The sequence below is a fragment of the Carettochelys insculpta genome, chromosome 2, assembly GCF_033958435.1.
Source record: "Carettochelys insculpta isolate YL-2023 chromosome 2, ASM3395843v1, whole genome shotgun sequence".
Classification (NCBI taxonomy): domain Eukaryota; kingdom Metazoa; phylum Chordata; order Testudines; family Carettochelyidae; genus Carettochelys; species Carettochelys insculpta.
In genome coordinates, this window is record NC_134138.1 from 202,715,474 (window position 1) to 202,739,588 (window position 24,115).

General features: G+C 42.6%; 1 protein-coding gene across 1 annotated transcript in view; it reads left to right on the plus strand.

The window, feature by feature from the left end:
- Window positions 1-24,115, plus strand: part of GADL1 (glutamate decarboxylase like 1) — a 76,902-nt gene that overhangs the window by 32,427 nt on the left and 20,360 nt on the right. The window contains exons 9-10 of the mRNA XM_074986126.1: window positions 181-232; window positions 3,606-3,695. Coding sequence (XP_074842227.1) covers window positions 181-232; window positions 3,606-3,695 — 142 coding nt within the window. The remainder of the gene's footprint in view (window positions 1-180; window positions 233-3,605; window positions 3,696-24,115) is intronic.

Genomic DNA, 24,115 nt, shown 5'->3' on the forward strand with positions numbered 1-24,115 from the left:
TCAGGAGTTTGGTTATGCCATTAACTGCTGTATTTTCACAGCAGGTGGAAACTATTTTAAAGCTTCACTAATCTTAAAAAAAGTCTAGATCTGTTCAAGACAATTTTTTGCTACCTGCATATCCAATGGTTTTTTTTTGTTTTTTTTTACATCTTGTAAACATTATATGTTCAATTGCAGATACCTAGTAGGTGAAATTAAGAAGAGAGAGGGATTCCAGCTTCTGTTAGAGGTAAGTGATTATAGAACTGAGTTTGTATCTTTGTTAAATGCTGCTCTGTGTTTTGGGTGCATATGTAAATAAATCTGGTATATTGCTGAGGCACAGATGTGTTTAAACACATAAAATTGTCTGCATTTCTCACAATCAGTCCATTTTCCCTTGTTTTCTGAGGTTGCATAGGCATTGGGGCGAATGGCTTGAGTAATCCCCTTGTCTGGCAATGGGTAGGGTTTCTAAAAGTACAACCCATGCTAGAGGAAAATGGCTAAGAGCTAGACATGGTTGGCAATTTTAAGTTAAAACTTGTGTCCTGAAGGTGGACTCTCCTTCATTTAAAAACAAACAAACAAACCTTCCTCCTCCCTGCTCCCGACATTTTGGACTCTGCTCCCAAATTTCCAGAGCTGAACTGGCACTTTTCAACCTGCTCTACTGTTAACTCACATCCCATTTACATGACAGCAAAGTAAATTGATGAAAATCCTGTTTGCAGAGAAAGTGCTGAGTAGCAGGGGCCTAAGCGCCTCCCCCTGCCCCTGCTCATCGTTCAGCCAATGAAATCTGCACCTGGGGGTTATCATGAAGGGGAGTCTAGAGGAATCTTCAGAATGTGTTTGTGTAAGTAAGTAAAGAGCAGCAAGAAGAAAGTAGACAGGAAGGTGGGGAGTCACTGAATGGGAGAGGCATAGGAGAAGAAAGAGAGGGTAGGAGGCAGAAGGGGAAAGCAGACATATGAAGATAAGCGGTGTAGAAAGAGAATTAAAAGACCAGAAGTTAGCTGTTTGAAATTTAAATAGTTTATATTTGTTTGTTTCTGCTGTGAATGCCATAACAATCAGAATTGGATTGGAAGTGGAAAGAAACCGAAAATATTTTTCTCACAGTAAATTTCTGCTAATTTAGAATGCGCAGAGGTGGGGATTAGCCTGGGTAACAAAAGGTGCTAAGAAGGTTTTATGGATTGTCTTACATCTGTTTGGCAAGGTGCTCTGGAGTTTGAAGTCTAGAAGAACTGGTAGGAATTGTAAACAATTCAGCAGCACTTTAGGCTGGGAAAGGGAAGGCAGGGATTTAAAAGAGCTCTCCTTTTCTCCGTTACTGAGATGCTCAGAAAAGAGGTCAGATCTAATGTGAGTTCCTCTACAGCGTGAAAACCATAGAAGAGTCAGCAGTAGCAGATGGTGAGCCCCTTCAGTGAGGAAGTGTCAGGAGCATGCATCGAACTTGCAGAAAGTAGCCCAGGAGGGGCTGTGAGAAGGAGAAAGGGATGGGAAGAGGTCTGTGGGCATGCAGTAAAATAAGAGCTCTAAGGGAGGTATAAGTTGCCCATTTGGGAAAAGGCTGCCAGTGACCCAGAAGTCAGTCCTGCACCAGGGGTGAAGGTTTGGGTTTGTGCCAGGCCCTGGGCAAGGTGGGCCTGCTGCAGGCCTCTGAAAGTGATTGGGCCTTGGTCAGAAGGGACAGGGTTGGGTATAGTCTCCCCTAGTCAGCCCTATAGTGCAGCCCAGGGCTCCAGTGGGGATTTAAAGTGCCCAGGGCCTCAGCTGCTGATGTAGCAGTGACTGGGAGTCCTTTTAAATCACTGGGCCCCAAGGCAGCCATCATTTTTGCTCCCTACTCCCTGTCCTCCTGCTCACCTCCTCAGGGGGCCTAGGTTTGTGGAGGAAAACCCATTAATGAAACTACCTGGGGAAAAGAGTGTAAAGGTGGGACTGGGCAACTGCTTATGGTTTAGAGGCCCTAGGATGGGACTTCTAGATAAGGCAGGAGAAAAGCTGTCTCCCCACTTGTGGCATGAAGGAGTAAGTGCTCAGGCCCCTGAGGGACAGACTGGAATTGTTGAGACACATGGCTTAGTGAAGCCAGTATGTGTTTTCTTTTTCCTTCACATACCCAGAGGATTAACTTATCTAATGAATGAAGGGAAACTGAGGCACAGCTGCATGTGATGAACGAGAGAGAAGCCCTGTGGTTGCGTGCACCGTTTGTCCTGCAACAGCTTGAGATCACAGCTCCATTTTAGTCAATTAGCGCTTCAGCTCAGGAGGAAAGAGTTCTTCCATGGCTTGACCCCATTCCTATCAAAGAAATACGAGCTTTCTAGATCTGAACTTCATTTCATTCTTTGGCGGTAGGTGGCAGGTCTGCTGATCTCTTCCTGCTGATGATAGTCTCCCTGCTGATCAAAGAATGCACCAAGTGCTGTTTCAAAGTGAAGCAGCAAACATGAATGGTTCCCAGTGCCCTTTCATGAAAGAATGTGGCACAGTGTAGGAAGTCTCCGCTCGCTTGGGAAGAGGTCTGGGGCTATCAGCAGTGTTTGTGTTGAGGTAGAATGATGGTGTGATTTAGCCGTCTTCCTCCCTATCCCAACCTGTGTTCCTTTGTTTTCAGCCAGCATCAATGGGAATTGTGGCTTTAGTAGGATTTAGTATGGGGGAGGTATGTTGTATTGCTCTCCATTCCTTATCCTCCTCATGTAGAGCACTGAATTACGAAGACATGGCAGGCCATAATTAAGGAGGTGTGGTATTTTTTGAACATTTGAACAGGACTGGGATGCAGTAACTGGTTTTTTAGATGGTGAGATATGTCCTTCATTTGTCCCAGAAAAGGCTGGGTTGATTCTTTTAGTAGTCTGTTGGGAAAATCAGAGAGTTCTGTATGCAGAAGCTGCATAAGTATGAAACACTTGAATTCTAGCAAACTGTGAATGGTGACAGAGAGGTAGACATGTTAGTCTGTATTCTAACAAAATGGAAAAAAACAAACAAACAGTCATGTAGCACCTTAAAGACTAACAAAATGTTTTATTAGGTGATGAGCTTTCATGGGAGTGGGTCTGTCCCACAAAAGTTCATCACCTAATACATCATTTTGTTAATCTTTAAACTGTGAATGGGCATTCTTGTTGCTGGAAGACTCACAGACAGCTCTGAATTGAGCATAAAACCTGAGAGAGAGAGACACTCTGGAGCATGGCGAAGTGAAATCTTTGTCTGTTCCTGAGTCATGTTCAGGAATTTGGAGAGACTGTTTCTTGATTACAGCCACATGCGCATCATCCCAAGGAGTCTGGGACTCTTACTAAATGGAGAGGCTGGAATTCTGGCATCAGGTCCATTGTTGTTCAGTATGAGTACCAGATGGTCAAAAAATTTCCATAGCAAAGTTTTTTTTCTTGAATAATAGGGTTTTCTGAAACAAAATCTGTGTGAATTTTTTTGTTATTGATGAAATTTTATTTTTGATGAAACATTTCTAGAGCTCAAACATTTTCATTGAAATTTTTCACAGTATTAGAACTTTTTTACCTGCTATAATGAATATGATGTGACGTAAGTGTGAGATAAATAAGCAGCCATTTTCTATTCTTACGCAGCCAGAGTATGCAAACATTTGTTTTTGGTACATTCCACCAAGCCTAAGAAAAATGGATAAAGAACCCGATTACTGGGAGAAGCTCCACCATGTGAGTGAAACCTATATGGCTTATTGGTTTATTACATTATCCCTTCTTCCTGGGAAGAAAGAGAAATAGTTCTTGGATGTGCTCACCATTAACCCCTCCACCAAATGTTATTTTAATATCTACATAGATCTTAGCAGGATTTCTAAGTTTATTATGTTCTCTGTTTAGACAAGGCTAATTAAGTTTCTTTCTTAATGTAACAGAAGTGGATATTATATAATTATTCAGGTTACTGTCAAAACTGTTTCCAGATGGTGGAACTGAGAGAAGAGGAATGGTATTGTCTGTGTCTAGACACAGAGCATTCATTACCTATTTCTGATGCACAACATTGTCCTTGGGACTTCTCTTGCATTATCAGTGGGTAAAGTAAGGGGAAAAACTGCTTATGAATAAATTTCAGATATTAAGTAACCCATAACAGGAAGTAGGAATAGAATGGGAAAAAGATGGTGAGCCTTTTGGTAACTTTTGTCATTCTTAAGGAAAATTATTAATATTTTGAAAATGGACTAAATTCTTCGATTAGAATAAATTGACTACAAAGGAGCCTACGGTAAACATTAATTAGAAAAGTCATGGAAACTCTGATGTTTGTTTATTATTGAATAAGAAACTCTGCAACAAAATGAGCCAGCCTGATTGATTGCTTCATGGTGAGTGGCTTGTTCTGCTTTTCCTTTTAACATATATTAACTAGGTAATAGTAATTAAAGGTGGAGTGAGGATATGAAAATCCTGGACACGGCTAGAAAATCTTTTAGCAGAGCCCAGCTCTTCTCCCAGTGGTGCTCACAACACAAGAAGACCTCCTTTGCATTAAAGCAGGGTACTTCCATCTTTTGGGATGACATCTTCTCTCTCCCAAATATGTTGTTGTAAAAACATGATGTATTACCTAACATTTTTAAAAACCTGTCACAGCTGTTTCCCCACCCTGGCATGTCTAGTGTAGGTCATGGGGGCAGCTAGCCAAATAAAACACTGCTAGACCCTGTCTGTGCAGTTCCCAGAGACAGGAAGGTTCTTCGGATTTTTTTTTCCCCTGAAATCAGTCAGTTGCTACCACCAACAAATGTACAAAATTTCCTTTTGCAGGAAAGAAATCATTTGGAATCTGCACCTTGAGGGCAAAATCCTCAACCTCCTTTTCCCAAGGGGTTGGAAAGAAATGCAAGAGCACCCCACCAAAAAGCCTGTGCAGGTTGCTGTGTGCTCTCTGGTGTTGTCCAGGAATTGGGTACTAGGGTAGGACTGTTGTTTTGGGTAACAGCTCGCCAATCTGACCTAAGAATCTCCCTTCACCCCCAACCACAGCCATGAGGATCTATAAGAATGCTTATCTGGAGATAGATCACAGGACCTGCAGCAATCACATGAACACTGATATAATAGTAGCACAGGATTTATTATATTTAATAATGGCGTTTACAATCAAATATCTGAGGTTTTGGTTATATACAGATTAATCCACCTGGATTAGTTACATAAAAACTGTATATAAATACAAATTATACCTAGAATAACACCATACTTGCACTCCTTCCTGGTGGACTTGAGAAATTGAAGAACTGCTTTACTTCTTTAGTGGTGAGAGGCGAGACAGTGTTAGAGCAGAGAAGACTTTAGAGAGAAACTAGTATTAATAAGATTTTTTTTTAACCCTAACAGAGAGAACTGAAAAAGACTTCCCCACGGCCAATTGGTCCTGAGTGTTATAGGTTTTCCTATGTCACTTCAGCCCACCCTTTCAGAGCCAAAACTAGACTTCCACACCCTAAGATTTTGAGGGTACACATACCTGTTTGGGGAACGGAACTAGCACCCCCCTTTAAATTTGCAAAAGATATTGCAGACTCATTAACAACTGCAAAAAATGGGCATTTGGGCCAAGATACCACCTAACAGCTCTTGATGACCTTGGTCTCCGCTTTGCAATAAACAGGATGGTTGATCCGACAGAGCCATCATGGCACCAGACAAGATAAAAATGTCATCTACAAGCTAAACTAAAGTCTGGGAATGCAGATGCGCTCCCCCTTATATATATCTGTCTAGAATTGCCCAGACATCCACACCTACCTAGCGCAAGGTAATGTCTTGCTGTGTATGATCCCTGTAAGCCTCTTTCATTACTGCTAAAATGGAATAAAACAATGAAAGGTAGATGGAAATAGCAAATAATATATATAATATAGGCTTAGGCTACAAGAATAAAATACATTATATAGGCTAACATATCCTTATAGGCTACACTGGTAACTAGTCTGCGACCAGGCAGATAGTTTTAAGCTCCCATAGGATGCCAAGGATCAACCAATGCTTTTTAATAAAGAAGAATAAACCCTTTAATAATGAAAAACAAGACTGTCTTTGCAAACATTGTACATGGCTTCAAAAAACATGAATTAAATCAGAACACAGGGATTTTTTCGTGGGTCAGATTCTTGATTACAGAAGAGAACAAAAGGAACAAAAACCCAGCTCAGATGTAATTTCCAAACAATGAAAACAGTAAACCTTACGTGACTACCTAAAGTTTTTCCTACTCTCTCAATTCCAGATGAGCCCAGGGGATCTGTTCTGGAATAGCTCATTGCTTCCCCACTTTTTCTGTTTCCCTGCTTCCTAATAAAGGAAGGATGCTGCTGTGATTCAGTTTCAGGTTTGAATTTTCCCCCTCACTCCTTTTTGCTCTTCCTCACTTTCCTCCAAACCTCCCTCAGAGGCAAGTTAGCTTAACCCTTTCCTAGGTCTCCAGGTAAGTTTAGGCTTTCCTTTGCAACTCACGTTCATAACAAAGCCCCATAAGCAAAAATGGGCCAATTGCTTAGCTCGTGTAAGTCCGCAAAGCTTCATTGGCTACAACAGAGCTATGCTGTTTTCCACTGGCTGATGACCTGGCCCATGGTGCCTGGTCAAAGAAGTGCATACAGTACAGTAGGTACACTCTGGTCTCAATCAAGGTTGGGGGGAAAAAAGAGAGGTTTCCACAATGCAAGGCACGGCACATCTTGGGTCAGATCATGATGACCCCTGTATCGCAAAATTATTCCTTTCCCCTCTATGCACAGCTCTGTGGCCTTTTCACTGTAACAGTGTCTGTGCACCTTAGGGAGCAAGAGGCTGAAAAACTGGCGGAGAGAAGCCTAGAGGAGAGGAGGTGATACCTCATTTGTCGAGAAGGACTGGTGCACAGGGAGGAGGGACGGCATAGAGCGAGCACCTTGTGGCACATGTACAGGACTGAATGGAGCAAATGCCTCCCTGCATGTCCCCAGTGCTTCCCCTGGTGCAGTGCAGCTCCACACAACATAAGTCATGGCTGTGACATGTTGTTCAGTTAGCTTGTGTAAGGATGGCATGGAACTGTGGATCCCAGTAGAAGGTGGGTTGTAAGAGAGGATTTGAAAGGGGAGAGGGAATTTATGTATGAAGGGAAGGAAGAGTGGTTTCCTTCACATTCCCAGTAGTCCAGGGTTAGCTCTGCAGTCATTTCATGTCTCCATCCCCAACATTGGAGAGCCAAATGTGTGACACAGGGCAACAATGACCCTCAGTGTGAAAGAGATGCAGGAAAGAATATAGATGAAAGATTCAAACACCGAGGGGTTAGTGTCTTTGATATCATTATAATTTATTTTCATAATTCAACACTGCTAATTTAAGTAATTTATAGTAACCTAATGGTTAGTAAAACTAGTTGACAGAAAGATGGAAGAAAGGAGAGGAGTAAGGAATACAATCCTTGCCAAAAAAGCATAAGACCTAGATAACAGAAGGTTTAAGAGGCTAGTTGCATCATGTCATTGTTATTCAGTGTGAGGAGGAATAAGATTTTCTTCCTAACTGCTGGCACTTCCTGAATAATGTCATTATTTGACTAAAATTAACATAAAAATTAATTTACGTGTCTTTTCATACTGTGATTAAATGCAGTAATTATTCCATTCAGACAGGGATCAGTCACCTGCTTTAATGATCTGTATGACTGTGAACAACTGAGGATGTATTTTAGAAATTTCTTGTTAAGTTCATTAATTTATTACATTGCAAGTTCAGCAATTGTTCTCAGAATAATACACTATTTTCTAAGGTTACTTAGGCTTACTGCTTTTGAAAGATGCTAAGCTAACAGCACTGGGACCATATTCTCAGCCTTGATAAGGTCACATAATGCCGTTAGAATGGTGCAAAGTATCCTTAAAGCTTCCTTACACTTCAGCTTTACTCCAGACTTCATGGTCCACATAGTGCAGGGTATATATTGGGATTGGCTGAGGCAATGGGATGATCTGATTATGATGTAATAGCTATTGTCCTGTACAACCTGTTACCTCTGTCAAAGTACTTTTGTGTTCAATGCTTAATGTAAATTTGTACAGAATATAAAACCAGAACGCAGGCTTCTATTTGTGCTGCTGACAGACCTGAGTTGCTGGCATGAGGGATTGAACCTGTGACCATAGAGGCTACAGCCTGTTGCTCTACCAACTGAGCTAAGGGGAGCTGGCTTTCTCTAGTGCTGTAGAGGAGAGACTTCAGTCCCCCTCATACGTGATCTCGGTGCCTCTGGGTTACATATAAATGCAACAGTGTGTGTATGGGTGCCAGACGAGGAGGAAGAGTGGACTTTCTATACCACTAGAAGCAGACATAGTACTATCCACAGTAGATTTTCATCAGAATGTATACTGGGGCATTTTCAAGTGCAGAAGACAAAGATGGAAGGGAAAATTAAGGCTGCCAAACATTAGTATTGTAGTGAAATGGGCTTTATTTTGAGCATTCAAAACATAACTGTAAAATACTAAAATATTTTCAAGATCACAGTAGCAGCTAGAAGTGCCACAGAAAATCAGAGGCCCATGGCAGCCAAGCCCAGAGCAAACTACAGAGTCAAACCAAATGCTTTAAACATGATTCTGAAAAAGTAAAAGAAGATGGCAGGAAGGATTTCTTTCTTGGGATTACAAAAATAAGTGAAGCATCCTAGTAAATGGGAAGCTTTTATTACAGTCCAATAGGAAATGTAGTGTAGATCTCAGCATGCTTCTCACTGCAAAATAAGCAAAATTGCCTCTAATCTGGAACTGATGTAACTCACTGGGTAAAGTGACAAGCCTTGAGTAGCTTTGTTACTAGCATACGTGCCCCCTGGTGGTATTTTTGCTGTTTGCTCTTTTATGAACACACTGTAAATAGGTACAGCTTAAAACAAAGGGAGCCAGTGGAATTTAGATCTAATTAAAGACATGGTTAAGAAACAGAGTAAACCGTGCTAGTCTATACACTATCAAAACAAAAAGCAGTCAAGTAGCACTTTAAAGACTAGCAAAATAGTTTATTAGGTGAGCTTTTGTGAGACAGATCCACTTCTTCAGACCATAGCCAGACCAGAACAGACTCAATATTTTTAAGACACAGAAAACCATTGAGTCTGTTCTGGTCTGGCTATGGTCTGAAGAAGTGGGTCTGTCCCACGAAAGCTCACCTAATAAACTATTTTGCTAGTCTTTAAAGTGCTACTTGACTGCTTTTTGTTTTGATGGTTAAGAAAGAAAGTGATAACTGTGGCACTCCCTACCACATGTGAAGGGGAAAGCAAAGGCAAAGGAAAGTGGATATTTAAATCCATTCCACCCTATACTTCAAGTGGTATCATTTCGTAACTAAAGCTATTCAACTGTATTTGTGGTCATAAAGGGGTCAGATTCTGACCCCGCCCTGTGGCTCAGTTTTCCAGACCCTAGTAGTTCATAGGAGAGAATCTGGTTCCATGTCTAGCTGGGGATTCCTGCTGCATGAGAGAATTTCCACCACACACTGAAAATGCGTAGCTGGTTTCTGGTCATGCCACCACTACAGCTTCCTGTCTAGGGATGTGTTGAGCAGGAGAAGGCGTCTTGACAGGGATGCAGCTCAGAAGCATAATGAACCCCATCTCTCCTCTACTGACAAATAACATTGTCAGCTGTCATAGTTTAGAGAGTATTAAGGGTTGCTCCAAACTCTTCTGGGCATGGATCAAGCATAATACCTGCCCCAGGAAAAGGGAGACATAACCATGTCAGGTTGATTACCTGTTCTACTGGTCCATTGGAATCTGTGCTCAGGAGAGAATAAGGGCCATAATTTTATGCATTCATGTGTGATGACATTTATCCCAGTGCAGAGGACCAATGGAACATACTGGAGGCTAAGAAAGCACATAAAGGTGGGTTTAAGTGATATGATTGACCTTGTGGTGGGTTTTTTGCACTGCGGTAAATTTCATTTATATTGTGTTTCTAAACAATATGTATTAGAGAAGTTGTGTCAGTATAGCTTTTATACAGAATTGTTTTAGTTCCAATACTGGCTTTTCAGCCTGAAAATTTGTTTCAATTTTCCTTTTTTCTGTTTGGATGCAGTCCTCACCTGGATTTTTTGTCAAGTTTTACAAAAATGTAATTTTATTATATTTGAATGATCAAAAGGCAAACTGCTCCATGACTGTAAGACATTTTTTCTCTACTCGTATATAGCTGTGTGTGTCATTTCCCTCTTTATCCAGACTAACTCCTTCCCCATCCCTACCCATCTTTGAAGAAAAACATTTTTTTCAGTTAGGGGACAGCAAGGTTTGTGAAAGATTGTCTCCCAAGTAGTGTTCTCATGTATTTATAGAACGATGAGTTGTCTATCATCTCAAAAAAGTCAGAGGGTTGAAATAGGGTTGCCTTGGCAACTTCCGAGTCTTATGGTACCGATCAAATACAAATCAAGGGCTCAGTTCTGCACACACAAAATACCCATCGACTGCAGTTTTGAGTGGGAAAGAAATGCAAGGCATAGCTAGTGACTGGTATTTGTCCCTTCATTAAGTATGTTAAGACAGCAACAAATGAATGGCACAATTAACAACTGCTACATTAAACAAGAGGGTGCAGTTTTAGCACAGGGAAAGGGCTTGTTGGTATTGCTATGAGTTTGTACTTGGGAAGTAGGACTGGGAGCAGAGTTTGTCTCTTATAACACAACACTTTTGGCCTAATACCTTTAAATTTCCCTTTTCATCATTAAGAAATTGACTTTAAAAATGTGTACTTGAGGAGAGTAGGTGTCGCCATCCTGAATCTGTAAACTCTTGTTTACATGAGTAATTCTTAGCAAAGTCTCATGAGGTGTAGAATCAGAGCATGTGTGAGCCAGAGACGCCATATGTGCACTCATCCCACTTCCATTAAGTAAAAGGAGAGATTTGCACTGAAATCTCTAGGAGTCGGATTGACATAATAGTCACAGTTGTGATGGACTGGAAGTTGCTCAGTAGTAGTTTATGAATACTGTTTGTCAAGGTCTTTTCTGTATGACTATACACTTGAACCTCTTTAAGATGGCAAATTTGGGAACTAGGCTATGCCGGATTATGGAATTTTCCAGACCATGGGTGTTTCCCACACTTATCTTGATGAAGGTAAAGAAATTAAGCAGAAGACCAATACAGTAATCCCCTGAGATAAGTACATTCGATATGTGTTTATCTTGAATGGGGACGAGGGCTGGCAGAGCAGTGGGATCCTCCGGCTGAATGCCAACAGCTGCTGCAGGGGCAGGGGCAGGAGATCCCTCTGTTAAGGGGGGTTTCCCCTGTTAAAGGGCTGTAGAGGGGGTGGGGGGGCCACAGCTGAAAGCAGGCTATGTACAGAGTGCCACCTGCAGCCCCGGGATCCCTGGCCTGGGGGCAGGGGGACCCCACAACCCTGTGTTGGGGGCTGGCTGGGGAGTGGAGCCCAGCCAGCAGCCCCAGCCCACGGGATCCCCATCTATGGAGCGGGATGGATCTCACTGCCCCATGGCTGGAGTGTTGAGCTCAGCCAGCAGGCCCAGATACAGGAACTGTGGCTGGTAGGGATAGGGCTCCCCCACTGCCCTGCGGCTGAGAAGCAGCTGGGCTCCCAGTCCAGCTTCCCAGCAGCAGCCCCAGAAGAGGCTGCTGCTTCGTTCCTAGCTCTCCTATGCTGGCAGGACTCGGGAAACTGACCAGCCATGTGCAAACGGCCAGGAGATGGGAACCAAGGGCAGCCTGATTCCTGGCTCTTCTTGTACTGGTGGGAACTGGGGAAACTGATCAGCCATGTACTGGTCAGTTCTCATGTCCTGCAAGCAGTGGGGAGATGGGACCAGGCTGCTGCCTGGTTCCCAGCTCCCTGCCGCTCTGGGAGCCAGGAAACTGACCAACCTACTCCTGTCTCCTGCAAGCCCAGAGGAGCTGGGACATCTCCCCCCGACTTGCATGAAGTTTGAGTTACACAGGGGATTGCGAGGAGCGCAACACGCACGTACCTTGGTGGTCTACAGTACTGTAAAATTTTACATTACAGTGCTCTGACATAAATCTTTTTTGTTTATATGTTGTATTTGTGCCAGACAGTATATTTACTTCTTGTTTTGAAGGTAAAAAAAACAAAAAAACATTTTGCAAGGTATTGGTAGGGTGCTGAAGCAAGGCAGGAGTGCCGGGTGTGGAAGGGAGAAAGGGTGCAGGAGTATGCTGGGATGGGAGGTGCAAGGTCTGGAAGGGAGCTGGAGTACGCTGGGGGTGGTGGGATCTCGGAGTGAGGCTGCATGAGAGGGAGAGGATTGCAGGGTCTGGGCATGAAGGATATGATGGTGGGATGCTTACTTGGCATGCCACTTCTGGGGGCGCATGTGGCTATGGGAGTGGGGGAGGAAAAACCTCCAGATAAGTGCTTCACTGTGCTGCTGTTCCCCAGCTGGGGGAGATGGGGTGCAATAGCGCATAGAACTGTTTTCTTCGTCCCCTGCTAGGATCTGAAATGCAGGTGTTCCTAGGTCACAGGCACTCAGATTAAGGAGGTTCAAAATTATTAGTTTAGTGCAGCTACAGAACATCAGCAAAAATGGACAGGAAAGAATGTCTCAGAATTTGGCACTGCTCCATTTGAGATTTGCTAAGGGACAGTGCCAGGACTACTAGCTTTAGAGACTTTGCCTCCTCTCCAGCTAACCTAAAAAGCTAATTTGAACCAGAACAGGCAAAGGCCTGTGAATATAGGTGATCAAACCACAGGTGGGTTTAAAAGGAAACACTCTCAAGATAGTGGGGTAGTTTTTCAGGAGAGCAAGACTGATACTTAGTATCTTGCTGAGGTGTCTGAAGAAGTTAAACCTGCCAATAGTTCATTGTTTTAAAATTTTTCTTCTGAATGCGTTCTTCCTATTAGTAAAATAAACCGTACTTTGGCTTAAGAATGCTACCAGCTCACTGTGATCGCCACTGCTCAGTCTCCGAAAAGGGATACATGAACAGGTCTACACTCTCTTTGGTAAGCCCCATGGTACTGTTGGCCAGGGGCCAGTCTAGGATTGGGGGAAACTGCAGAATTCCATATGGTAACAGATTAAGGTACAAGACCTGACGCCCAAGGGGTGCACGCCGAGCCCAAGAAGGGGATGGAGGTTCAGCTAGGTCTTTGACTACAGCGGAAGGAAGAAAGGTGATCAATAAAATACAGACCCTGGATTTCAGAACAGATTCTGACTCCCTCAGAGAACTGATGGGCAGGATCTCTTGGGAAGCTAGTATGAAGGGCAAAGGAGTCCAGGAGAACTGGCAGTTTTTTAAAGAAGCCTTATTGAAGGCACAAGAACAAACTATCCCAATGTGTACTAAGAAAAGCAAATATGATAGGCAACCAGCCTTGGCTTACCAGAGAAATCCTAGCCGATCTTAAACTCAAAAAAGACGTGTATAAGAAGTGGAAACTTGGATGGATGACTGAGGAGGAGTATAAATATATTGCTCGAGAACACAGGAGGATAATCAGGAAGGCCAAACAGCAAGTTGAACTGCAGCTAGCAAGGAGTGTGAAGGGTAACAAGAAAGGTTTTTATAGGCATGTTAACAGTAAGAGGGTTATCGGTGTGGGGTCCTTATTGGATCAGGGACGTAATCTTGTGGCAGATGATGTGGGAAATCTGAAGTACTCAATTCTTTTTTGTGCCTTTGTCTTCATGGACAAGGTCAGCTCCCAGACGACTGCACTAGGCAATACAGTATGGAAAAGAGGCTGGCAGCCCTTGGTGGGAAAAGAACAGGTCAAAGACTATATAGAAAAGCTAGACATACACAAATCCGTGGGTCTGGATTTAACGTAGCCAAGGGTACTGAGGGAATTGGCAAATGTCATTGCAGAGCCTTTCGCCATTATTATCTTTGAAAGCTCGTGGAGATCAGGAGAGGTCCAGGATGATTTGAGAAAGGCAAGTATAGTGCCCATCTTTAAAAAGGAAAAGAAAAGTCCAGGGAACTCTAGACCAGTCAGATTTACCTCAGTCCCCAGAAAAATCATGAAGGGGATCCTCAAAAAGCATTTGGAAGAGGGGAAAGTGATCAGGAATAGTCAACATGGATTCACCAAGGGCAAGTCCTGCCTGACCAATCTGATTAGCTTCTGTGATGAGGTAAGTGGCTCTATGGGTATGGGGAAGGTGGTGGACATGATATACCTTGACTTTAGCAAAACTTTTGATACAATCTCACAATATTCTTGCCTGCAAGTTAAGGAAGTATGGATTGGATAAATGGACAGTAAGGTGGATAGAAAACTGGTTGGATGATTGTGCCCCACAGGTAGTGATCAACAGCTCTATATCTGGTTTGTAGTCAGTTTCAAGTGGAGTGCCCCAAGGATTGGTTCTAAGGCTGGTATTCTTCGACATTTTTATTAATGACCTGGATGAGGGACTGGACTGAACCCTCAGTTGATTTGCAGATGACACTAAGTGAGGGGGACAGGTAGATAGTTGGAGGGTAGGGATAGGGTCCAGAGTGACCTAGACAAATTGGAGGATTGGGTCAAAAGAAATCTGAGGTTCAACCAGGAGAAGTGCAGAGTCCTGCACTTGGGATGGAAGAATCCCAAGCATTTTTACAGGCTGGGGACCAACTGGCTCAATAGCAGTGTAGCAGAAAAGGACCTAGGGATTGATTGTAGTTGATAGTTGGATGAGAGGTTGAATATGAGTCAACAATGTGCCCTTGTAGCCAAGAAGGCTAATAGCATATTGGGGTGCATTAGGAGGAGCATTTCCAGCAGATCTAGAGAAGCTATTATTCCCCTCTATTTGGCACTGGTGAGGCCACATCCAGAATGTTGCATCCATTTCAGGGCCCCCCTGTATAGAAAGGATGTAGATGCATTGGAGAGGGTCCAGCAGAGGGCAATTAAAATGATTAGGGGGTTGGTGCACATGACCTACGAGAAGAGCCTGAGGGATTTGGGCTCATTTAGTTTGCAGAAGAGAAGAGTGAGAGGTAATGTAATAGCAGCCTTCAACTTCCTGAAGGGGGCTCTAAAGAGGATGGAGAGCGGCTGTTCTCTGTAGTGACGGATGGCAGAACAAGGAGCAGTGGTCTCAAGTTACAAAGCAGGAGTTTTAGGTTGGATATTAGGAAAAAACTATTTCACCTGGAGGGTGATGAAGCACTGGAATGCATTACCTAGAGAGATGGTGGAATCTCCATCCCTAGAGGTTTTTAAAGTCCCGGCTTGACAAAGTTCTGTCTGGGATCATTTAGTTAGGGTTGATTCTGCTTTGGACAGGGGGCTGGACTTGATGACCTCCTGAGGTCCCTTCCAGCCCTAGCAGTCTTTACGTCTTTGATTCTATGAAAAGCCAATATTATATTAAGTTGGACTTGTGGTAAGGGGGGGTGTGTGTTTCTGAACAAAGTAGAGTGCTGTTCAGCTCCATGATACAGTAAGAGCAGTATCATTTGGTATGAGAGTTGTTATGCAATTTTCAAATTTTGTAATTAATATTATATAATCTAAATAGATGAATAAACCTGTGTAATTTAGCCATATCCAAATTACTGTTGCTGTTAGTGAACATCATAATAATAGGTAATGCAGAAAAATATAATAGTGTTGTAGTGTCTCACTACTAAGGGAATTTTATGTTTTCCTGCTTAAAACATTTCTGAAAATAAATTTATTATGTAACTCAGATGTTAAAGGTTGGTCCTGGCTGAGAAGTAAAAGAAATAAAACCACCTTTCCCAGTGTGGGAGGAGCACCTCAGCAAATGGGCATCAGCCATGCAGAATGAGCAAAAGGTGGCACCATCCAGTGGTAAGCGTTGCACCTTTATGGAAAGAAGGATTCTTTCAAAGATGGGGTTTACTTTTGGTTTTCATCTTTCAAAAGAAGCTCTTTTCAAATAAGAATATGCAAATGAGGTGCCAGATATGTAAATCTGGACCTAATTTGCATGTTTATTTCCCATATTTGCATACCTCTTTCAAAAGAGGAATGCAAGTGTAGACATGGCCTGAGTGTTTTTGCCCCTTCCAGGGAATCAGAGCCTTGTACCATGAATTACTCCCCGACAGTTTCAAGCAGAGCGCTGCAAGGCTCAGTTCTGGGGCCGGTGTTATTCAACATCTTTACTAATGACCTGGATGAGGGACTGGATTGTACCACCAGCAGGTTTGCAGATGACACAAAACTAGGGGGAGAGGTAGATACGTTGGAGGCTAGAGAGAGAATCCAGAGGGACCTGGATAAATTGGAGGATTGGGCCAAAAAAAATCTGATGTGGTTCAACAAGGAGAAGTGTAGAGTCCCGCACCTGGGGCGGAAGAATCCCAAACATAGTTACAGGCTGGGGACTGACTGGCTCAGCAGCAGTAAAATGGAAAGGGACCTAGGGGTTATGGTGGATGAAAGGCTGGGTATGAGTAAACAGTGTGCCCTTGTAGCCAAGAAAGCTAACAGCATACTAGGGTGCATTAGGAGGAGCATTTTGAGCAGATCTAGAGAAGTAGTTATTCCTCTTTATTTGGCACTGGTGAGTCCACATCTGAATATTGTGTCCAGTTTTGGGCCCCCCAGTATAAAGAGGATGTGGATTTGCTGGAGCAGGTTCAGCGAAGGGCAACAAAAATGATTAAGGGGCTGGAGCGTAAGACCTATGAGGATAGGCTGAGGGATTTGGGCTTGTTTTGTTTACACAAGAGAAGACTTAGAGGTGATTTAATAGCAGCCTTCAACTTCCTGAAGGAGAGCTCTAAAGAGGAGGGTGAGAAACTGTTTTCAGTGGTGTCAGATGGCAGAACAAGGAGTAATGGTCAGAAGCTGAAGAGGGAAAGGTGTAGGTTAGGTATTAGGAAAAACTGCTTCACCAGGCGGGTGGTGAGGCACTGGAATGCGTTGCCTAGAGAGGTGGTGGATTCTCCATCCCTTGAGGTTTTTAAGTCCCGGCTGGACAAGATCCTGGCTGGGATGACTTAGTAGGGGTTAATCCTGCTTGAAGCAAGGGGCTGGACGAGATCACCTCCTGGGTTCCCTTCCAGCCCTATGATTCTGTGATTCTGTGACAGTCCATCCAGTCTGCCAGATCTGTGTAACTTCTCAGTGGCTAGTAGGAGAACTTGGGTCTGCCCTGTACTCTGGGTTCCATCTCAGGGGCCTTATCAGCAGCCAATATCTGCCCCAGCCCATGCATCACTTGTTTTTCCCCTGAGCCATTTCTTGCCTTTCTGTCTCTACCCACCTTTCTGGGTTTATACTTCCAAACTCCCTCCTCCCAACTGCCCAATACTTCCTGCAGCCAACTTTCCTACCATTCCTGGTCATGGGCCACACCATACCCCATATCAGTTGCTGATGTTCTTGTGCTTTTTGCTTTGTAAACTCTTGCAGATCTAGCTGCTGCTCAGCCTGCCATGCAAGGAGGGACTGCTGTTCCACCTGGAAGGGTTCCTGGAACAATTGCATAATCTTCTGTGTTGCCTTTTATTGCCTTCCTAACCATTGTAGGGTTTTCTCCGTCACACAAACGCTGGCCCTTTGCCCTAGCTATCTCTGTCTGTGCTCCCAGTTGTAGTGATGATCCTGGAAAAGTTCCTATGTGTAACGGGCCAATCCTCACCACTGCCCGCTTCCCTGCAGAAACTGCAGAGATTCCACTTGGGGTGCTCTCAGTGAAACTTTTGTTTTAGTTCCTCTTCACCAATATCACCACAGCTGCCTGTCTTTTTACAATATTTACCAAGCTTTAGGCCCTCCCAGCAGGACCTGAGGGGCACTAAGGTCTCCCTTTTATGAAGCTCCTGTATTATTAAACTGAGTTAGTCCTGTTCCTTCTCCTTTTTTTGCCCCTGCACTTCCTTTCTTCCTTGTCTATTTTACCAGCCCTGACCTCATGGGGACAGCTCAATTTTTACCCCACCCAGCCTGATCAGATAACAACCTCCCCCCATACACCCTCCAATCAGTTTCTCTTGGGCCACTAATTAGCATCTAAATGACCAGACTCGTCTACTCACTCTCTGCACTGTCACAGAGCTCCAATTATGGCAAAATCCAGAATGGCACAACATGATCAAAGAGCAGGGCCAGAAAGGTGGAAGCACAGTTAGGGAGGACAGAGACCAAGAGAATTAAAACACCAAGGTTGTGGGAGAGGAAGAAACAAAGTGCTGTAGTGTATGACAAGGCTGAGACTTTGGTAGTGGTAGGGGGTGTGTGTTGGAGGGGGCATGAACTACTGCAGGGGGCATTGTTTCCATTTCTTGGCCTGGGTCCTAGAAATCTTATATGCAGCCTTAGTAATACCTTGAAAGGCCCAATTCTGTCACCTGTTCATTTCAGATGTTGAAAGAACAGCTCCGCTATATAGGAAATACAGTTTTCAAATGATTATTTTTAAAAAGCATTTTATTAAATAAACCCTCTGGATTTAAAAATATTTCCATATGAACAGACTTATGAGGTATTTCCCAGTAGAGAAAAGATAGACACGTTTTTTTCAAACTGAGGACCCATCGACTCCAAGGATGCTGGGACATGATAGGGCTGGATTCTTCTTTTTCCTGCCCTTTGTGCAGTTCCAGCTTGCGTTGCCTGGTGGGAAAGGCACCCCAAGCTGTGGTGCCTTTTCTGTGTACAGGCTTCTCTTCATGTATAACCTTGCATGGGTCCAGCTGGACCACTATAGCACTTGAGTGAAGGCACTGCTATGCTGGTGGGAAGTTGCTCCTTTCAGTGCAATTAGCCCATCTCCCATCCACACAGCACTATCTCTGTGTGACTATATTGCTCAGGAGTGTGAATTTCTCACACCTTTTGAGTGATATACCATATAGGTCCTCAGTGAGATGTGGCCTAAATAGAAAACAAACCAACATAATATAGTCCTTTTTTATCGCTTTGAAATGGATGTAACATTTTATCAGACTCATACAATAGAATTTTATGCTAACTTTTACGTAGGTGTAACTTACTGTATAAGTAAGTCAGGAGAGAGGCTGCCCTCACATCTGTCCCAAAGAAGTGAGTTCTCAGACTGTCTTTGTCTCTTTGCCTAGGAGAGGAAGCCAGGGTAGAGCTAGTTTACCCTAAGCAGGCAGCCAGTGACATGCTTTTCTGAGACATGATATCCTGCTTCACCGTGTTTTATGTTTATGAAGGATTAGAAAAGTAGACTGTCCAACCATTTCTAATTAGGACGTAACAGTGGTTCTGAATCACTGACTCTGTCATTCCATTGTTTTCAGTAGTTACAGTGATGTAAAACTGGAGTGCCACAGTGGTAATCAGGCTCTGAGTATCTGGGGTTATTTCAAGAATGGAAAGAGAGTCACTAGCAGAATATGATGACAAGAGGAACAAAGGAGAAAATTATATGGCCTGGTTGAGTCAGCTCCATCTGCCCTACAACACAGGCTAGCCAGAAAATAAAGTCCATATTGTTTTTAAAATGCTTGTCCTGAAACTATTTGAAGAGCATAGGAAATTAGTGTAAATTTAGGCTGAATCTGTCTCATAAAATAATCCTCATATTCCCTGAAGGGTTAGCTAATTACATTTAACCAATGGGAAAACTGAGGCAAAGAAATTAAGTTTACTTCACAGATGAAGCTGGGGTTAGAACACAGGAGTTCCTGGCTCCTGTTCCTGCATGTGTGCTTTTACTGATTCATATTTGGTTCAAAGCCATTAATAATAGCAACTATTGGAAACATTTTGCCATATTCTGCAGCATTTCAGAATCTGTGTGCTGTTGCTCTGCAGATGAAATGGAACAAAAATTACGTATTTTCCCACAGAGATTCTAGGCAGCTTTCAGGAGCTGCTCATCACGCTTTCTAAATATATGTAATATATATTTTAAATTGGACTTATACACAAGAAACATTATTATAGTATTCTTCAAATGAAGGCAGGAAAACCAGGTTAGGAGTAATGGCAACTATCCAGTGGCACTGAGTTAAAACTTTAAATAAATAAAAAAGGAGGTGAGGTTGAGGAGGGATGTTGGATAATTGCATCTTTTGTATTTGCTAGTTTGTCTCTGATAAGGATAGTCAAAGTTTTTACTTACTTTTCTGTCAGTTACTTCACCCACACTCCAACTAGGGCTCCTCGGCAGCAGAAGATTTTATATCTGCAGTATCATTTTGCAGAAAGTAATTTTTTGGTCATTCCTACCCTATTTACAGTCAACTATCTTTCAATCTGAGGTTTACAAATTAGCCTGTGCATGGTGATTCACTCTGCATAATCTGTCAGCTTCAGGTAGTATGTCTGGATCTCAAGACTCCACCAGGCCCTTTGGACAAACAGTCTTATTTTTGCTCTGCTTAAATGTGGTGACTGACTTTTCAATTCCTTCATTCCCCTTTGAGGTTTTGAAATATTAGTTGTTTAATATGATCTTTCATGCCTGCTTTAGTATTTTTTTTCTCTCATATGAAGACTGGATTCCAAGGCTCAACACGAGATTAATATTGTATTATCTGTCTATATTTACTTGTATCTGGTGCTGTACATTTTTTACATGGTGTCATTGTGTTCATGCATCTCTGTGTACCTCTTCTTTATGCAATGACTTTCTCCATACCATATGCACATTAATAAGCAGTGATGGAAGAGAAAAGTTTTTTGAGTTGTATGCTGAGCTCCACACTAGTTTTTCAATGTGCATAGATGGTATTTAGTAGCTTGTGGATCAAAATTAGGCCCAATATACATCACAGGGGGACTCAGTAATTGAAGGATCCCAAGAAAGTCTAAGTGTTGGAATCTTGAGGTCACGAGAAGATTTATTCCTCAAGTGCCCAGATTTTTCCTAGCTAAAGGCCTTTTTTTACCAATATAAATCAGATTTTAAAACTCAGAATTGAAGGCTATAGGTTGCCTTGTAGGAGAATGATTCCCTCCCTGCTGTCACAGTTTTCTGAGCATGAAGGGTGACATTCACCCAGTGGCTTTGGTACTACTGAAGGCCCCCAGATCAATAGAACCACAGCTGCCTTCTGTGTACAGTCGTAGAGTTTAAAGTTAGAGGGATGACTGTGTCATCTAGTCTGACTTTTTTTTATCACAGGGTGCCAACAATACCTAGCAGCGGTACTCTAACTTCAACAACCAAAGCTAAACTGAAGCGTTGCAGCTCAGAGGAGACTAGGCTATTTCCTTAACACTTTATGTGAGTGTTTGTTTGTACCACTATCTTCCTGACTTTCACGCCTGAACCTATTTTAATTATGCCCATTTTACTTCACATTTCATTTCAGTTTTCTTTCTTAAAATGTGTGTTGCCCTTCACATCAGGAATGCCACAAGCTTCCTTTTCCTTTTCAAAATTCAGACTTTATTAGCAACACGATCAAAATATAGATACAGTATCATATCCTGCAATGTACTGCACATATTAAAGGGAGATTTATCCAACATTTTGAGAAAACATCATTTGCTATTCAGATATGAGTTCATTGTTGGGCTTTAAGATGTTCACCGTTTATTGGGATTTTCTTTTACTTTGCAATTAAAACATTGGGAGCCACAAATAAGTCCTTAAAGAGCTGCACGCGGTTCTGGAGTGACAGGTTACAGACCCCTGGCCTAGGTGCTTTACTCAGGATTTGTGAATTACAGTGTTAGTCCTGTGAATTTTTTTTTCTAGGTGCTGAAAAGCTAGGTGCTACAACCTCAGTGTCTCAAACCCTGCGGCTGATTTTTAATTAGGCATGGTTGCGCTTTATCAACCAAACTTGTCATCTCATCAGGAAGTGACATTTGACAAGACTTATTTTCCATAAAAGCATATTAACTGGCAATAATTAAGAAGCTATCCTTAATTCTTAATTGAATCCCATATCAGATTTTCCATTGTTTTCCTAGGGACTGATGTCAGGCTAATGGGACTGTAATTGCCTCAGGTATACCAGTTGCTTTTTTTGAACAGTGACACAACAGTAGCACTCTTCAGTCTTTTGAAAATTCCTCCATATTCCAAGATCTATTAAACATTAAAATCAATTAATGTTTAACAGTGGGTCAGAGATCTCCTCGGTCTGCTCTTTTCAGATTCTTGGGGGTAAGTCATCTTGGCCTGCTGATTTTAAAATGTTCATCTTTACTAGAACAACAAGAAGTCTTGTGGCACCTTATAGACTAACAGATATTTTGGAGCATAAGCTTTCGTGGGCAAAGACCCACCTCATCAGATGCATCTGTTAGTCTATATTATAGACTAACAGTCCAAAATATCTGTTAGTCTATAAGGTGCTGCAAGACTTCTTGTTGTTCTCGAAGCTACAGACTAACACGGCTACCTCTCTGATACTTGTCATCTTTACTAGATGTTCTTTACTATCCTCCTTAGTAACTAGTAGCCTGGAAAGTATTTCATCTTCTTAATGCTAGTTGAGTGATTAACTCCTCTTTAGCTGTTCAGTGAGGTACAAATAGGTACCTAGTGTGGGTGTAATACTTTGGGCTATGTATCCTGATTCAGGCAGGGGTAAAACAAGGAGCTACACTAAACTTGGCTGCTTTCTGAGATAGGTGCATGTTGTAAAGTGGAATGCTAATTAGTGAGTGATACAGCGGTAGGTGCTTCAGGTATTGGGGTGACAGTGGGTTGTGGTGATGGGTAGCAGGGTTGGCAGCAGCAATTGTTTCCTGGTGCCAAAGGAAAACTGCAGCAGCAGTTACAGGGTTTTTCTGCAGTCTGTCTGAATATGTGGTATCTCAGCCAGTTGGCTGGGGAAATCATGGCCTCTGTCAACCACATAAGTAGGGCCTCTGTTTTGTGAATCTGGCTCTTTTTGGCAGCTCAGTGGTTCGAGCATTGGCCTTGTAAACCCGGGGTTGTGAGTTTAATCCTTGAGGAGGCCATTTAAGGATCTGGGGCAAATAGATTAAAAAAAAAAATCCGTTGGGGATGGTGCTTGGTCCTGCCAAGAGGAGAAGGGGACTGGATTCAATGACCTCTCGAGTCCCTTCCACTTCTATGAGGTACATATGTAAATAATACTGTGATGAGTTGAGTCTCCCTAGGGGCTGTCACCTGGTGTGCTGAGACCTCACTGAGCCTGCTTTTCCCTACAGCTTGCGCAGCTTTTAACCCTGTCTCTCTGAGCCCAGCTCTCCAGCCTGCTTTGGCAACAGGCAGAGGGCCACACCTCAGGAGCTGCAGACACATTGAAAGTAGCACAGTAACAGAGAGAAAGCCATGCAAGTCTATATACTATCAAAACAAAAAAGCAGTAAAGTAGCACTTTAAAGACTAACAAAATAATTTATTAGGTGAGCTTTCTTGGGACAGACCCACGAGAACTCACCTAATAATTTATTTTGTTAGTCTTTAGAGTGCTACTTTACTGCCCTTTTTTTGAAAGTAGCACAGTATGACTTTTCCCCAGCACTCAAGTACACAGCCCCTCTGGGACCGAAACCCTAGAATGATACATTTTATCCTGTATAGAGGTCTGTACGGTATAAACTCTTATAATTCACCCGCTTTCTCAATGTAAAGAGATATGCACAGACTCATCCCCCAGGTAACAATTATTTACACTGGGTTTATTAATAAATAAAATGATTTTATTCAATGTAAAAGGTTGCATTTAAGTAGTCATAAGAGATAAGACAGAACAAAGTAGGTTATTAAGCAAAATAAAACAGCACACACAAACTAATTTTAATATTCTAAGGACACTAGTTATACGTAAAATCTTTCCCTAAAAGTTGATCTAATCATCTTCACAGACTAGACATTTTTCTAGCCTGGGTCCAGTTCCTTCACCCAGTTCAGTCTTAATTGTTTCCAGAAGCCATCTTGGGAGGGGTAGCAAGGGAGAACTGATAACTAGGATTACTTCAGTTCCCACCCTTTAAATAGGTTTTGGAAAATGTGGAAATCCTTTGTGTTCACTCAAAACTTTCCTTTTGCTCTTCTGAAAATACACAGCATCCAAGATGGATCCCAGCATCAGGTAGCACGTTCACATGTCTTGGAACAAACCACAATAGCTTCTTCTCTCAGGCTCAGAGGGAAAATAAGTCTTTTTGTAGATCGTTGCCCTAAGTATTGGGACATTAAATTCCTTGAGTATT